This window comes from Larus michahellis, chromosome 15 (genome assembly GCF_964199755.1).
Source record: "Larus michahellis chromosome 15, bLarMic1.1, whole genome shotgun sequence".
NCBI lineage: Eukaryota > Metazoa > Chordata > Aves > Charadriiformes > Laridae > Larus > Larus michahellis.
Window position 1 is genome coordinate 7,029,242 of NC_133910.1, and position 16,495 is coordinate 7,045,736.

At 47.8% G+C, this 16,495-nt stretch overlaps 1 protein-coding gene across 1 annotated transcript in view; it reads left to right on the forward strand.

Moving 5' to 3' along the window:
• Nucleotides 1-16,495, forward strand: part of COL27A1 (collagen type XXVII alpha 1 chain) — a 163,260-nt gene that overhangs the window by 54,171 nt on the left and 92,594 nt on the right. Inside the window, exons 12-13 of the mRNA XM_074608623.1 lie at nucleotides 439-483; nucleotides 13,229-13,282. Of these exons, the coding sequence (XP_074464724.1) occupies nucleotides 439-483; nucleotides 13,229-13,282 (99 nt within the window). The remainder of the gene's footprint in view (nucleotides 1-438; nucleotides 484-13,228; nucleotides 13,283-16,495) is intronic.

Sequence of the window (16,495 nt, forward strand, 5' to 3'; positions counted from 1 at the left end):
TGGGAGTGAGCGTGTGTGTGCCTGCCTGGGAGGGGACTACCCTGCCCTCTAGAGTCTCTGATTTAATGCTTGTATAACTAAATAAGAAACATAAACAGAAGTTCTCCAGCGAGTGCCTTGGCGGTGGCCTTCATTCGGTTCCAGACCAGTAGCTTAATGACTGCTCCTGCTAAGCGCAGCTTCAGCCTGTTGCCCTGGGTGTGGATGCTGCCGGCGTGTGTCCTCAGGGAGGGCCGTAGTCAGTGGGTGAAGGTTAATTGTCTTCTGCTCTCACAGCTGACTGCAAGTAGCTGACATTTTGATTCCTGAACAATGCCGCAGTCATTAGCCTGTTTTGCATTCCCCTTTCTCTTCTGGTTGTGTTTTGTATTGTTGGTTGGCTGTTTGCTTTCTCAACCAGACCTATTATTTTTTTTTCTCTGTGTGTTTTCCTTGCAGGGGATCCCTGGAGTTCCTGGGAAGAGGGGCAAGATGGGTAGGCCGGTAAAGTTTTTCCTCGTCTATTATGCAGACCTTGTTGAATGAAACTGGAAACAAAACATCTGGCTTTTGGCTGGGTCCCTTCATATCTTGTGATGGGAATTAAGTGGGGAGATCAAACAAACCTTTCCATATCTCTCTTCTCAAGCAGGAAGAAAACTGAAGATACAAATATTGTTCTCTTCCTTTTTTTCGTGCCATGCCCACTTCACAGGCATTTTTGTTCTTTTTTGCACTGTCTCAGTGCTCCCTTGGATCTTACACTTCTTAGATTCTCTTCTGCAACGTCTTCCCCTCTGTCCTCCCTCTGGCCAACCTCTTCCCTGAATGTGCTTTTTAATTCCCCACCATCCAGCAGCATCCCAGGTGTCTGTGCTCACTCTGTCATATTTACGGCCCTTGGTTCCCCGCATTACAGCTCTGGGATCTCCCAAACCAGTGAGATCTCACTCACGGGCATGTGAGTTCCATCACATTTGCCCCTTTTTCCTGTGATCCTCTCCAGGTGTGTACCATCCTGGTTTGTATAATGCAAGTGCACTTTTGCATAGAAACCTTTTTGTCTTTGGTGGCGGTACAGAGTCAAAGTGGATCAGATGAAGTGTTTGAGGAGCAAGGAGACCAGGTAAATTTGGCCAGGAGGAAGAGGTGTTTGCAGATAGGGCTGTGAATACAAGGTGAAACTGAGAGAGCTGCATAGAAGAAAGGTTTTGTGCTGACTGTAGCAAAAGGCAAAATAAAAGCAGGTGGGAAAAATACTGAAATGAGCAGAGGAAACTGGGAAAGGACAGAAAGGAAAGCCTTTCCCACATCAGCCTTCTTCCAAGCAATTCTGTGTGCTTCCTTTGCCAAAATGTTACAAGTTTTTTTTTGCTCCAGGAGTCAGCGGAGAGATCAGGCACGTTCGTGCTCTGGTGTGTCTCATTGCCTTTGCACCTTGTCCTTCATGTTAGCCTGAGTTTCTCTCGATCTCCTGACATCGTTGCACTCACAAGCTTCTTGTAAAATGTCCACTCACCCACACACGGAAAAATCCAGTGCTTTCCCCTTGTCTCCCTTGCATGCGAACGCGTGCTTTCCAGGAGTCCCACGCCTGCCTCTCACAGTGAAAGCCTTGCAAACATCCTGACAGAGCTACATTCATCCCAGCTGGCTGTTCTTCTCTCCTTGGGATGGGGGAAGGTCGAGGAGACTTTTTGCGGGGAGGGGGTAGTGGAAATCTGTACCAGACCTTACAGTTTTGTAAGCCGCTGGTTGCACCAGAAACCTCTGTGATGAACAATTACAGAGAGCAAATCGATGTGAGGGTGACTCATTGACCAGAGTAAAACAAACAAAGCAACTGTCGTTAGGTACAGGGTTTCTGCTCTCTGCCTTGTTTCTGCACAGAGCATGCGGGAGGCTCAGCGCGTTCCAGCTGTTGTTTGGCTAGCATTTCTAATCTTCCAGGCAAGACTTTTTGTCTGGCGGTCACTGTTACAAACAAGGGGCTCCCCTGAGATCAGCGGGGGATCTCTCAACCATGGAGGCATTTAGGCTGGGATCTAGAGAAGGGATTAAACGGCTGTGCGTGAGCACCTTTGTTCTACTCGGCTCTTTCAGGGAGCTTTGGCTCCAGCCCCATTTCATGATATCAGGTTTAATAAGAAATCTTGAATGGACTGATGCTAATGATTTGTACTTCCGAGCGCGAACAAAAAGCTTAAGTGACATCCAGAGTTATTCAGGAAGTCACTGGGAGAAGGGAAAGTAGGAACCAGCTGACCTGGTTCCCTTCCCAACACTTATCTCCTGGCCTGTGCTGTCTCCCAGCTGGTTTGTGGTGTTAGTGAGCCTGCTGTGATTTTTCTGGTCTCTCGCATCCCTGCACCGTTAGGTTTGCTGGCGCGGCTACTGTTCCTGTTCTATTTCAGTGTTGTCACTGCAATGGAGAGCTCTTGGAAGCCCTTATTAGTTGCCATCCAAAGCTGGTAAATGCTCTGGAGAGTAGGGAAGGGGTTGGTATCAAACATATTTCTCTACCTAGTTTTGTTTGGGATGAGAGACGGCAGCAGATTAAGTGCTGGGCAGAGGAGGAGCGGGGGGCTGGGGGAGATTGCATGTGACACCGTGGGCCTCCGAGAATGATGTAAGAGGGAATGATTAAAATAGAAGAACTGGACATGAGTCAGACCTTGAAACCCTTCCAGGGAAGTTAAGTTTTGCAGAGCTGTGAGGGACATGGTGAATCTGTCATGGAAACAGCTGACTCCCCCTCCCGCTCTGCTCTCCCCGCAGAGCAGCAGCAACGTAGGAGGCGAGTGCCTTTCAAACGTATAGGCCCTGGTGAGCTCTTGAGCAAGAAGAGGGTCGGGGGTGGGCTAGGGGGAGAATTATGATTAAAGTACAATGTGCCAGGGAGACTGAAATAACACGAGTCTGTACGTCTCTGGATGTGCTGCCTGTTTTAGAGGTAGGCTGGAGGCCTGGACCTGAAGCAACTGGTTGCTTAAACCTTTGGATTTGCCAATGCAGTGGCTGAAAAGAATGGCTTTTAGTGGTGTTTTTGTGGATTTTTATGGTGTTCAGTTAGGCAGCTGGCAAAAAAAAAAAAAAGAGGAGAAAAAAAAGCCCCATTGCTGTGAGGGCGGCAGGGCTGTAGTCCGCACTGTGCTGGGGGAACGGAATGAGAGAAGCTGTTGTTACCTTCTGTCTTGGCATGCACAGGCGATATATCAGTCCTAATTCATCTTTAGAAAGGAGATGTACTGTCACTGAAGGAGGTGACCGGCAGGAAGAAGAGATATAGCTAGTCATCATTCAAGAAGCACAAAGCTGGAAGGGATATGCTTTTCTTATGCTGTGGGAGATGGGTAGCTACAGTCAGAAATGTCTGCACTGGAGATTATGTTAGGCTTCAAATGGAGTGTAATATTTTTGACGTTCTCAAGCCCTGTTAGAGAAAGATACTTAAAGGCAAACTTTTAGGAAATATATCTGAAGACCTTTGAGCTCGTCTTTTGTTTGTCTTCGTTATTGATGTGTCCTTGTATCTCTTTTTCTCACATAGAGTATCGGTACTGCAGCAGCTGCACTATCTTACGTCTGGTTTTTGCTTACAATGTGTTTTATTAGTAGTATTATTTTAAAAGAGATGATAGAAAAGAAGGAGCAAAGATTAGTTCCAAGACATACTTAGTAACTCTTGGGTTTGTCTGAGGTCTATTCACAGTTTAGCCAAAAGCAGCTGAGAGTTTCTTATATTTTTCTGAGAACGTGTTGGTGCTGCTGGTCCCGTGCCTGGAGCTCAGCTGAACACGCGGAGCCTCACTGTGTCAGGTACCACGCAAAGCCTCATGAAAGAAAAGCCCTCGCCCAAAGGCTCCATCCATTTGGGTTACAAAACAGCACAGGATCAAGCCATCCCCAGGGCTGGAAGGTTCAGATAACAGCAGCATGAGCAAGTCATTAGTACCACAAACAGGCACTTCAGCTTCCCTGCCTGTCTGCCTGTGCTCATCATTACTGGTCTTTCTTTTGTACCCCTGTAGCTCATGTTTGTGAGTGATACGCAGCTGTGTCTCGCCACTGTCAGGTGTCCTGATGGGGATTCCTGCCTGCTAACCTCAGGCAAGGGAGACAAACACCTCCTGACAGCACAGGCTCTGCCATCAGGCTCTGGGAAGCCTTTGGCAAGTGCCAACATGCTGGTGAAGTGCTGCTGCGAGGAGATAGCTTGACAGGTGGAGCAGACCGTTAAGGAGCAGGCACAGAGGGAGGATTTGTGCTCGGGATGTGTGGCCGGCCAAGAAGGCTGACACCTCTGCCTGTGAGAACAGTTGGAGTCTGCCAAGGCAAGGTGGGGAGATGCTGCATTGCTTGGTGACCGCACAGGAGGAGGAGGAGGAGGATAGGTGACATGCAACTTCAGACAAGCTGTTTGGCTGTTCTTTGCTGTGTGCAGAACAGGGATAACACATTCGGCTCTCCTTTAAGCTCAGTAGCTGAAACTTAGCTGATTACTGCTCAGATGTCAAGGAAGAGGTGCTATAAAGTGGCATGTGGATTTTAAGTATTTGGGATCAGTGCATAGGTGAGTTCAGAAGTCTCCCTTCTCTCTGCCCATCAGCCACAGCTTGGAGGTTGTGAGAGCCAGCAGTGATCTGGCAGCCACTCTAACGTAGCCTCAGTCTTTGTTGTGAGCATCAGCGTGGTGGCAAGCTGCCGAATCTGGCATCCGTTTTCCATGAGCTGACCACAGGCGGGGTCCCCCTTGCCAGCTCTCAGCTTGTAGTGCGGTTGCGCCTTCTTGCCAGGCTATTTTTCATGTCTGCTGTCTTCTTCCATGTTGACTTATAAAGTTAATGTCTTAACTTCTGCCTCCAGTGAACACGAAGTCTCGATATATTCTTTTTTTCCTTCATCTGATAAGTTGTTAGAAGTGCCGGTGATACCCCTGCGCACCCCACCAATACGGGTAAGCTGTTGCATCATACGAAAAGGTATTGCCTTGCGGGAGACACTAGATAGCAAAAAGCAGGGCTGCCTTTGGGTTAGGAGGGTTTCGTTTTACAGCTTCCCCCAACCTTGTGATATATGGCTAAGATAACTCCGCGGGGAACGTCAGTGCATGGGGCTTTGCCAAGTTACACAGTCTCAGCTGTTGTCCATGCAAACAATGGGGGAACATGTTTTGCCATGTGTCTGGAAAGGCTGGCATAACCGCAAATTACTGAGAAAATAAATTTTGCTCCTCTCTGTGGGGACTAAGATGAAAAAACCTCCTCTCTTCTTGCTCCAATCTTTTCTCTGCTTTGGATGCAGCTGAGGTCCTTCCTTATATTTGGAGTGAACCAAGCAAGAGTCTCCTGCACCACACAAGTTGAGATTTGGGAAACTGGTAACAGCATTTCAAAGTACCTCTTCTTTAACAAATCATTGCCAAACTCTAGTTGACTTGAGTGGGCTCTTTGGGGGTGCAAAAAGGCAGCCCGTACGGCTTTTCTTGTAAGAGACATGACATAGGCATACACCCTAAGAGCTCTCACCTACAGCCCTGGCTATCATGGCTCACACGGGCTGCTAATGGCCCAGCCGTGTCTCTTTTGTCAACAAGGTTACCTACCAAAAGAAAGGGAGGAAGAAAGGAGCTGTACTTCTCTTTAAAAACTAAGAATCATTTTAAAGAAACATTGTAATTAAAACTGAAAAATTTCTAAAGAAGTAGGGATAAACTGTGGTTTCCCACTTAGGTCGGCGGTAGTTCAGTGTGTTGGTCCACAAACCGTTTCCTAAGATTTGAAAGAAATGGGAATGACTTTTTAACTGATCCTAAATGATGTTATCCCTGTATATCCTCAGAAAATAAATATTTACTCTTCCACATAGCTTCACTGCTCGGGCCTGACTGACCTGAGCACTTGCTGGACTCACCCTGCAACCCATAAAGCATTCCTTCCCCGCTGGTGTCCCCGTTCAGGTCCAGCTGTAGGCCCTGTGCATATAGAGTTGTACTTACAGATGTGGCCAGCTAAAGTTAGTGGGAAAATGTGCAGACCTATTTGTACAGGTAAATCCACCAGGTGAGCTGCAGGAAGGAGCACAAATGGCCTGTAGGAGTTGATGGACAGGACTTGGGTAGCTCGCTGTGTCTTGTGCCAGCATGCCAGCAGAGCACCAAAAAGTTTGGTGCCTTCTTCAGGAACTTATTGATTCAAAAAAAAAAAAAAATTGCTTTTAATCCTTTTGTTTACATGAAAAGTCAACTGGAGGTCCTGAAAATTAGTAATTGACAAAACTCCTCTTCAACTGGGAGAGTTTTAGCCCATAAATTGGATTTTTCCTGTTAGCCATCTAAGTCAATTCTTTGCTACAATTTTTCTTCATTAAGCTACATTTTTAAAATAGATTTGGTTTGAGTAATCAGTGACTTTTTTAATGCTTCAGTTGGACACTGAAACTGGGCAGCTGGGCTCTCCTCCCCTCTGGGCCTGGTTCACCACCATGAAATGCAGGCGCGAGCCCAGAGCAAATGTCACCATCTCTTTTTGGCTCAAGTTGTGTTCCACATGTCTGGAGTTTCCCAAATCTCTGTGGTGAGGTGCTTGCATGGTTACTTATCACTCTGATATCAGCACATGTTCCTGTGTTTGTCATTACGTCATCCAAATAACCTGGCAAGGTGGACAATATTAGCATGTATTTCATTTTTAAAGAATGGGCAAAACAAAGTATTGAAAACGCAGGGAAAAGGGTTTGAAAGGCGCCAAGACCCATAACTTCTACTGAGAGAAAAAACAAACTCAAAGGTGGTTTGTTTCCGATAATGTCGCTAAGTGACTTGTCGATTGTAATTCAAAAAACTCGTGAAGAATTGAACTGAGGTCTCCGAAGCACAAGAACAGCTTTTTTCTTTCAGGGAAGTGTTCATTCATAAATCAGGTCAAAGCCCCAAAATTATTTTCACTAGAAGTTCTAAGAAAAAATAATGCAACTTACCACTTTTGAGTCTGAAAACATTTTGATCACCAAAGCTGCTTGACTTTCTTAAATAGGAGGCTGCTTGATTTGGAACTCTTGGCCATAAATAATAAGGAGTGGTGGCAGAGTCGGTGCTCTTCAGCGTTGGGTAATGGGGTCTGTGTGATCTGCACTCCGTTGGAGCCCCCCAGACACGACAGAGATCATATACGAGTGTAAAAGGAACAAAGCAGATGGGCAAGAGGGCGGAGGGGCTATCGGTTAACTTCAGCGATGTTCAGCTGAAGGGGCTTCAGGGGACTTTTGCTCGTGTTGGGGTGGAACAGGCTGCCCTGGAGGGCTGTGCTCCCACAGCTGGAGGGATAGTTGTGTTTAAAAATGCCGTGAAATCTTTATCCAAAGAGGATGTGACACGGAGCTGTGAAGTCTCCCAGGGAGAGAGAGCAAACCTCATTTTCGGGTGACAAAGGAGCAGAACTGCAGCAGGACCGTCGGTCCCGTACCCAGCTGAGGATGGCATCTCCCTTCTTTTCAGGGAAGAGAGTTGTCACAGTCCCAGGTCTAGCCCGAGCAGAAGGCAGAGGCTCCTGCATTGCTGCCTGAATTAAAGGTGGTGAGCCGGCGCGCCGGGAGCGCGGGGTGTGCCAGGTTCCCTTTAGGGTGACTCTCGCCGCTCGGGGACCCAGCGCTGGGTCTGCGCCAGCCTGTTTGCCTTCACGCCCACCTGCGGAGGGGCTCACGTCTGCTCTCTCCACCAAGAATGCTCTCAGAGGCGTATGCCGCCAACATAAGCTACACTTGTTTATTTTATTCTCCTTCTTTTTTTCCAGTGAATGCTTTCTCTCACCCTCAGCCCTGCTTCCCCACCACCACCTTTTTCTTTTTTTTTTTATGTCTAAATTGTTTGACTTGCAAGTTCCATCCCTGGGGACAGTCCTGGGCAGTGATTCACCTGGCCGGAGCCAGCTGGCAAATAGAGTCTTTTGCAGACAAGACAGGAGGGCTGGTTGGTTTGAGCAGCTTCACCTTCAGCCAACAGGAAAATAAAATCCTATTTTTGGAGAAGGATTCTGTTGGCGTGAAGACCTGCCAGGATTCCTCGGAGCAGCAGCTGCCAGACTGCCTCCCTTACTCCAGCAGGGAAAGTGTTTTAAACTGAATCAGATGTTGTATACATACAACACACCCACCCACACGAGCACACCTGAAAAGGCCTTGGGGAAGCAAAGCACGCGGGGTGTCTCACCAGTCTCTGTCACCGGACAGCTGCTTCCAGGGACAAGGGACAAGAAGTGGTGGCGTCTGCTCAGACCAGGAGCAGCCCTTTGGCTGACAGCAGCAAGAAAGGGCAGACTGCTCTGTTTTAAGCAGAGGAAGAAAGGAAGGGGAGGTGGAGGGGGATGTGATCCCCTGGTGCAGGAGGAGCTGGTTCCAGTGTCTGACTATGTCTGGTTGCTCTCAGCAGGAGCCTCCTGGCGTACAAAAAGATGCCCTTTGCAGGGAGTGTGGATGAAAATTAATTAAGGCGCTATTGTAGGATCTCAAAGATAGAGATTTAGTTACTGGTTCAGCTTCGGATTTCTCAGCGTTACCTGGGATAAATCAGTTTGCATCTCTCTCTGCCTCAGTTCCCTCTCTAATGGTGGTTCCTCGGTTTCACCGACTGCGGTGAGGACAAACTGTGCAACCTCTGTAAAGCTCTGCTTGGGGTGAGGACAGGAGAGCCCAGAAGCATCAGGATCTTTCTTAGTGCAAAGCATCTGCTTGTATGCTTTTTTCCCAACTCCTCTTCAAGCTTCATCTTGCTTCTTTCATTGAACTTCTCCTTCAGACAATGTGAAATCCATTCAGCTGCCTTTTTTTCCCCACCTCCTCTCCGTATTTCCCAGCTGTGAGACAGAGCCAAAAGTTTTGTCATACCTGACTTCAGCTGCTGCGGAGGAGCACCCCGCTGGCTCTTGGCCAACAGAACTTGTTAGTCGAGCCTTTTCCTCCTAGCTCTGCTGCCATTTGCCATCCCTTCCCAGTCCCGGTCCTTCTCTGCATGTCCATTCCCTCCCACAGAGCAGGCAGGGTGCAAGGCTCGATATTTTTCACGAGGGTGTTTTTTCTTTGCCGTCCCAATCCTTGAGCATAATTTCCAGGGACCAGTCTTCCTGGAAAAACAGCTGCACCCTGAAAAACGGTGGATTTTCTGTACCAAAAAAACCTCTGCACTCACTTCGGGAAGGTCAGGAGACTCCGAATGTGCTGGGCTCTTTAATCTCTTTCACAAGTCTCCTGTAATGGGCCGCCAGTTGCGACCTGCCTGTCTGCCAGCACCATAAAACGAGCTTCCTGCCCGGTGTGTTCTCCCTCAGTTTGGGCTCCTCAGGCTGCTGGAGCAGTGCTCGGGAGAGGAGAGGTAGCGCTGCTTACAGGAATGAAACAAATGGGATAACAAAGTCCGCTTGTAATTCCTAGGCTGCTTGTTTCGGTTGAATTGTGCTAGTTTTGTTCCTGGGGAACATCTCTGTCCTTTAGGCTCAGGCAGGAGGGGAGAGGCACTGAAAAAATAGCTTTTACAGACATGTGAGATCCAATAAACTAGGACACTGTGGTCACTGGAACTGTTATTGTGGTTTAAACTGCTACTGCTTACCCCATGGAAAGAAAGTGCTTTCTTTTCATTAGGGGCTTAGAAGATTGATTGTTTCCTGCTGTGCACAGGACTGCATTGGGAAAGCTTTCACAACCTGGTTTGGGTCTTTGGAGACCGTTTGGATACTGAAATATCCTCCTTCGTGCCACAGCCACCAGCCTTGGGCTCATTTAATGTGCAAAAGACTGTTAATACTTGTGTTGCCAAGCTCAAATGTGGGGCAGGGATGCCTGGGCTTAGTTGAATCGAAGCTGCTTTTTCCATCTGTCTCCTCCTCTGGGTTTGTTTTAGAGCTCGGGTCAAAAGGTGTCAGGGGACCACCCATCACCCCGGAGAGCTGTGAGCCGAGGCTGGGAGGGGTGCTCGTGCCAGCAGAGCAGACGGCGTGTTAAGGACGCTCAGGTGTTGCCAAGGATGGGGCATCACTGCTGAGTGGTGTCCTGGGCCTGGCTGTTGTAGCAACGATGCCAGCCCACACTGGTCTGGGCTTTCTTCTGTTTCCTCCCACTTTGACCCTTTTCCATCCCATCTTGAGGACGGGCAGACACCCTAGCTCCGCAGGGAGAGTCACAGGGTGCTGTGAACGGGTTTTATTGTCGAATCTCTTGCTTACTGGGTAGCACTGGCCGTGTGACCTCGGGTGCTCAGCTCTCCGCCCTCAAAACATAAGAAGAATCTGCTTTTTTAAATACTTGGAGATTGGAAAGCCTGTGTAAAAGCTAGATTTTTATTAACTGTGTTACCAAGTGCCTCAAATCTCCTATGTCTTTATCTTTAAGCAGCAAGGTTAGTACTTGAAACTGAGGCATAAAAAGAGATTAGTGGGAAACATGAATTTAAATAGTTTCTTATCTGGACACTTTTATTCTGGCAGAGGAGTGTATTGTTTATATGATGTTGGAAGAGATTTAAAGCAAATTTTGAAAATGCTTTTCGTCTGGAGCAAGCATTCCTCTAGATGATATTACGCTGCTGTAGCAATATTGATTTAATTGTACTATTCAAACTAGTAAAACCTTGCCACCTTGGCAAGACCTTAGCTTGAAAGAAGACACCTCAGCAGCCCCAGGACCAGGCTGCTCGGTGGCATCCACGGGTCACTCTGTGCCCAGCTTTGCCCCCTGAGAAAGGAAAGGTACAGCTGGGGGAGTGCTGAAGGCTGGGACTGAACTCTGCAGCAGTGTAAGTACAGTATCAGGCTATGCACACTCATATTTTCCTTGGCAAGTTGTATGACTGTAAACAGCAAAATATTCCAAGGCAGTCTTTTTTTTTTTTTTTGGTCTTGCCTGAGCAATGAGTTTTCCCTGCACATCTCTGTTCTGATCTTATTGATGCAGCATGTATCAGAGTTATTTTTCCCCTTTTTTTCATTAAAGAAAATTGTAGCCACCACCCCCCACCCCCTGCCTTCTTGTTATATTTGACGTCTTTGTCTCTAGATGGCAGAAGTCTGTTTCCAGCGGTTGCTTACCACAGCTTCTTGGCATGTGCACAGGCTTCAGGGATGTAGTGCCCAGCTGGAAAAAGGCAGACGAATTTCCCATTCACAGTGATGCCTATAAAATAGAAGTGGTGATTCCAAGCAAGCGATAGCTTGTGTCCATTCAGGAGTTGTACTGAATGCTGTGGGGAATTGGTACAGAAGAGGTGAAATGCTGGCTCTGAAGTCAGCGGCAGAATTTGGGTTGTTTTAAACATGTCTCCCATCTCTCACCTTGGGTTTGACCAAGTATCTTTTTTACCTGGTTGTGTTGACCAGGAGTTGTAAACCCTCAAGATGAAGGGAGGTCTTGGATGACATCTTTGACTGCAGTTTCCCGGTATAGTTTTCCTATTCTGTCCACTGCGATTATTTCAATTTTCAGTCCTGCTGATGGGCTTCCAGACAGCGTGTTGCTGTTGGCTGTCACATTTTGCTTCCCTCGAGTTCCCTGGAGTTAGGCACTGCGTATGCTCTGTCCATGGGGAGCTCCTCTAGCAGACAATTGTTTCCCTTTTAGCTCAGAGTCAAAGGAGGTCGATGCTGTGTCATATTTTGTCTCTACTCCATCTCAAGGGGCATGCAAGAAAAAGAAGTGGAGAGTCGCAGCAGTCTCTTACCTCGGTGTCACGGCCTCCCCAAAGCATTTTCCACTGGAGCTGAAGTTCAGAGTAGCCCTGAAGCTGCTGATGTTTGAGCTGGTCCCTGATAGCCCTTGGCAGCCTGCTCCCTGTCAGTCCTTTGCTGAATGAAGTTCAAGCTTAGGGGAAAATTGAGTCCAATCCACCTGAAACTCAACTGCTCCCTCCTTGAAAATGTCGGTGTAGTGACTAAGAAGGTTTGCTAACCCCAGCGGTTGCGTACCCCTCCGCTGAGCTTGTTCTGAGGGAGACAGGGCACGACAGGACAGGGAAGAGCAAGCGGCTGGATGATTTGTTTGTGATAGGGAATTGGGGGGAGCACAGGGTCTGTCTAAGAGTGCGAGAGAGAACGTGTCACACCACCATGTTCTGGCTCTGGCTCAGTACCTCCACTCTTCCAAATTTGTATCGGATATAATGAGATGATGATGGAGTCTTTTGTGGTGACTTTTTCATGTAGTAAACATGGTCTTTCACAGCTCTGGGGTGTGGACCATAATGAGCTTGGAACCGGTTGTTCCTCTGGCAAGCTGAAAGGTTGTGAATGCATTGGAGTGAATTCACTAAGCATCTTTGATCAGCTCCATTAAGCATCTGCATGGGCTCCAACACGCATTACGCTATTCAGCTATCCTATGAGAAGGGGGTACTGTTAAAATGATTGGGTTAGTAGACAGGATGAAATAATTCAGATTGACAATCCATTTTTGAGGATAGTCATTGCAGTGAAGTTTATAAATTCTTCCAGAACATAAGGGATTTGGGACTGACTTTTAAGGAAGTAGCCTATCAGTAGGATATCTCTTCCTGAAAGAGGGTAGAAAGCACTATATCTGTAAATACAGAGTTTGATCTTCCAAATGTGGAATTATCATTTCACATGTAATCTACACAACATAATCTTCAGGGCTGCATATTCCTTGTTAGACATACTGGCGCACTTGGGTGAACCAAAAGGAGGACAGAAGGACAGGTTTCCACCCCTTCTCTCTGCTACGCACACTCACGTTGTCTTTCTCCACGGTGCTGCAAAAGCCTTGCCTGCCATATGAAGCGTGCCCAGGGCTGGTGACTGGTGCTGAGAAAAGGCACAGCTGCTTGAGGGCTGGACATAGCCTGCAAGACAAGGTGTGAACAAGTCAAGTCCAGCAGCCTCAGCATTGGGTGCTTTTCATAGCATGGCCAAGGAAAAAGCCTTCCTGTCTCCTCGCTGATTTTTCCTCTCAAGGCTCCCATTAGTGCAGCTCATGGCCGAGCCTTGTAAACAGTACTTCTGGTTACCCTTCATTGGCCCCAGGAGAGAGCAGTGAATCAGAGCTCTCAGCCTTGTAGAGCTTCTCGCTGAGCAGATGTGCTGGTGGAGCAGGAACGGTTTGGATGAGGACAAGCAGCTGGATGGTCCACACTTCCTTGTGACCCACTGTCTACCAAAGCGCGCACTGGGTGCAGGGGGAGCAGTTTTTAAGCTGTCTTTACAGCAGGGTGGGTCAATAACTAATACTCATGTTTGCCTCCTCTCCTCAGGGTTTTCCTGGTGATTTCGGGGAACGAGGACCTCCAGGCATCGATGGGAACCCAGTAAGTTGATAGCTTTTTCCTGTCTTTCTTTCTGTTGCACTAGACAGCACACTGTACTGCATCGTGCTAGTTAGAGCTGAAAGAAGCTTTAAAGTTTGGTGGCAACTGCTAGCATTTTGGTTTTGTCTCTCCTGAAAAACAAATGTACATCCCTGCCCTGCTCAAGCATGCTATGAATTCCCAAGTTTGACTCAACATCCTCTAACTGCCAGGTCATCATGTTGCCATTTGCTTTCTGTCTCTGTCTGTTGCCTTTCTTGCACCTTGGTCTGGATAGATGCTTTCTCATCCTGAGGATATGACTAGAAGAAAAACCAAGAGCGAAAAGGTAGGGATGTCACTCCTGATGAACAGAGAGTGGTTGTAGCATGTTGTCCATACCACAGGGCCTGATGCAAAGCCTGAGACAGCGGCAGGGATCACCTTGTTGACTAGTGTGCTCTGGGTGAAGCTTTATATGAATGTAGCAGGGAGACCTGGGCCCACCAACAGAGGAATGTACCATCATGAGGCACCACAGATGGCTACTTGAGTGGGCATGGCCTGCTCTTCTGAGGTTTCATGTACTCAATTGCCTAGAGGTCTGAGGTACATAGAGAAAGAGGCATGTTCTTCTCCTTTTCACCACGTTTCATTTTCTGATGCAGGTTAGCAAGCTGGTACCACTTGGTTTGCATCTCACTAGCCTGTAGAAGTAAGCTTCTAAAGTACTTGAAGCTCAGTACCTTTCCTCATCTGAAGTCAATGTTAATGCTGATGCAAGAAGTGCCAGATTCCCTGCTCCAGTGTCTGGGAGCAGTGGGACACGTACCATAGCCCAGGCTTCTCTTGCCCTGTCCCGTGCCTCAGCCAGCTCCAGCGCTGCAGTGGGAGAAGTCTCCAGGCTCCTGAGTTCTTGGCCTCTCTCCGGTCTTCATCTGACCCCTGCTGGCTTTCTAAGAGTGGGATGTGTCTCCTGGGAATTGGGTCAGGATGGTCACAGAGACCATTTAAGCAGCTGGATGCTGATAAGGTTTGTTTTGCTCTGCTCTTGTAGCAGTTAATACCAAACAGTTGGATACCTGCTGTGTTTTGCACTACTCACAAAACATGCCCTTGTGGATTGAAAAAGTTCTCAGATGTATTAATTATTCTAAATTATTTTCTGAGTGACTTTGTTGGTTCTCCCTCAATTAGCATGCGAGCAGTACTGATTCATCTTTGAAATTCCTGCTGTCTTGGTTATTCACACATAATCACAGCGTTGCTCTTGGTGTTTGATGGAATGATTTGTGTGAAGTAACCCGCTCTGTGAGAGTCTTCGAGTTCCCATTCATCGTATGTGCTGCATAAAAGTTATTTTCACAAGCAACTCTAACCAGCAAGCCAAGCTCAGCTACACTCCAGCCTTTGTGGGAATTCAACACGAGAATCACAAATGCCGTCAACTGAAAGAATTAGATTCCCAAGGAATACTTCTGCTGGACTTTTCCCATCCTTCAGTCAACTTAAGCCATGGGTCAGAGTGGAATCAGTAGTCCCAAAGTAGAGGACTTTCTATATTGTATTGCTATTTCCAGCCAGCCCACCAGGAAGAGCAGGAATCCTGGAGGTCAGGAAGACTTTTTTTTTTCCCAAATAACTTGTTTTGTTTTCTTTAAAATTTGCGAGTTGTCTAAGCTCCATTCAGAAGATTTGCTCAATGTTAGCTGAATGCCAGTTCCCAGAGCATCGGAGAAAAGCAAATGTCCCTTCCGTTAATTCATCCAGAAAGATTGCTCTTCTTTCATCTTATCAACGGCTTTTAAATATTAATGTGCCTTGGAGATTGGAGAATGAAAACAGACTGTTTCGGCTGCCTTAAAGGGAGGTTCACAGGGTCACAAGCGGAGTCACAGACGCAGAAAAATGCCAGAAAGTCTGTTTGTGGAACACGCAAATATGCGGGGTTTGCTAGGTGGAGTATGCGGCTAAATTGTCGGCAGGCGGGCAGGCTGCCACGGGTCCTGAACTGCCCCAGCTCCGTTTGATCCACAGAGCACTTCTGCTGCTGCCGCCTCTGCCGTCGCATGGGGATGGCTGAAGCCGACAGTCTCTGATCTTCTTTCCGTCCCCTCCAGACAGACCAAAGACTCTTCCAACCGCAGGGGCGTTTTTCCCTCCTACCAACTTGTTGAGAACTGTTGAGCCATCACATTCCAAATCCCCGTTCCCGGAGCGCTTTAGCCACTCCAATTAGTCTCTTAATCACAGGAATTAGACATGGGAAAGGACTGTTGATTCATCTCCTTGTCTCTTGTCCCAGCGCCCAGCTCATGTGCTGAGAAGAGGAGAGCAGAGCCCAGGTTCCCTCGCAGGTCAGGAACCAGCCTGTCATTATCGACAGCCAGAGGAGAGCACCTGTAAATCCTCCATTTCCCAGGCCAGGGAATGGCTGAAATTAACAACTAGTCCTGTCCACCTCTCCCAGGGGAATCCACCCCCTGCTCTTCCAAGAGGAAATCCTCTTGCATTAGACATGAGGCCATGTGTTTCCACATTTACCCTTTCCCTTGAGGAATACCCACATGACAGTACTTGGAGATCTAGGCAGTCCCTCCCGCAACTGGTACGACCAAGAGCCAACCATCCATCCGGGCTTCGTCCCGGCCACCCTCGGAGCCTGCAGAGCTTACTGGGAAAACCAGGCCACCGTGCAGCTCCTGTGCTCGGCATTCCTGGGGATATTCCCTCTTCTTGCTGAGCCTAGTAATGCCAGGCCTCGACTGTAAGCTTGAAGCCGACCTTATTACAGTAGCTCTGAGGACACAGAAATCCCACCCGTGAGGAACAATTGCTCCACAGATGTCCCAAGTATGCAGGAAAGGAACTGGCCATAAAAAAGCAATTTTAGGCTGGTTGAGATTATGAAACGCTTTTTGTGTGTGCTTGCCCAATAGTCCTTTACTCCACTTCCCATAAAATAAACACACGTAACCCTTTACCCAAGGAGGCTGAGCACATTTAGTCACATTGCGTCCCCTTCTCTTTCATTCTGTCACTAGGCAAATCTTTCCATAAAAGGGGAGCTTTATTGCACTGAAGGGAACTCCACCAGATGTGCACCATAAACTGAGCTGGTCTGTCAAAGAAAGTAGGCAGCGTGATCCAGAGCAGGGGTAGGGTTGTCTGAGCCAACGGGAAGTTTAGTATTTCCAGTGCACTTGTTTTGAGAGGCCCTGTTGGAGACGGAGG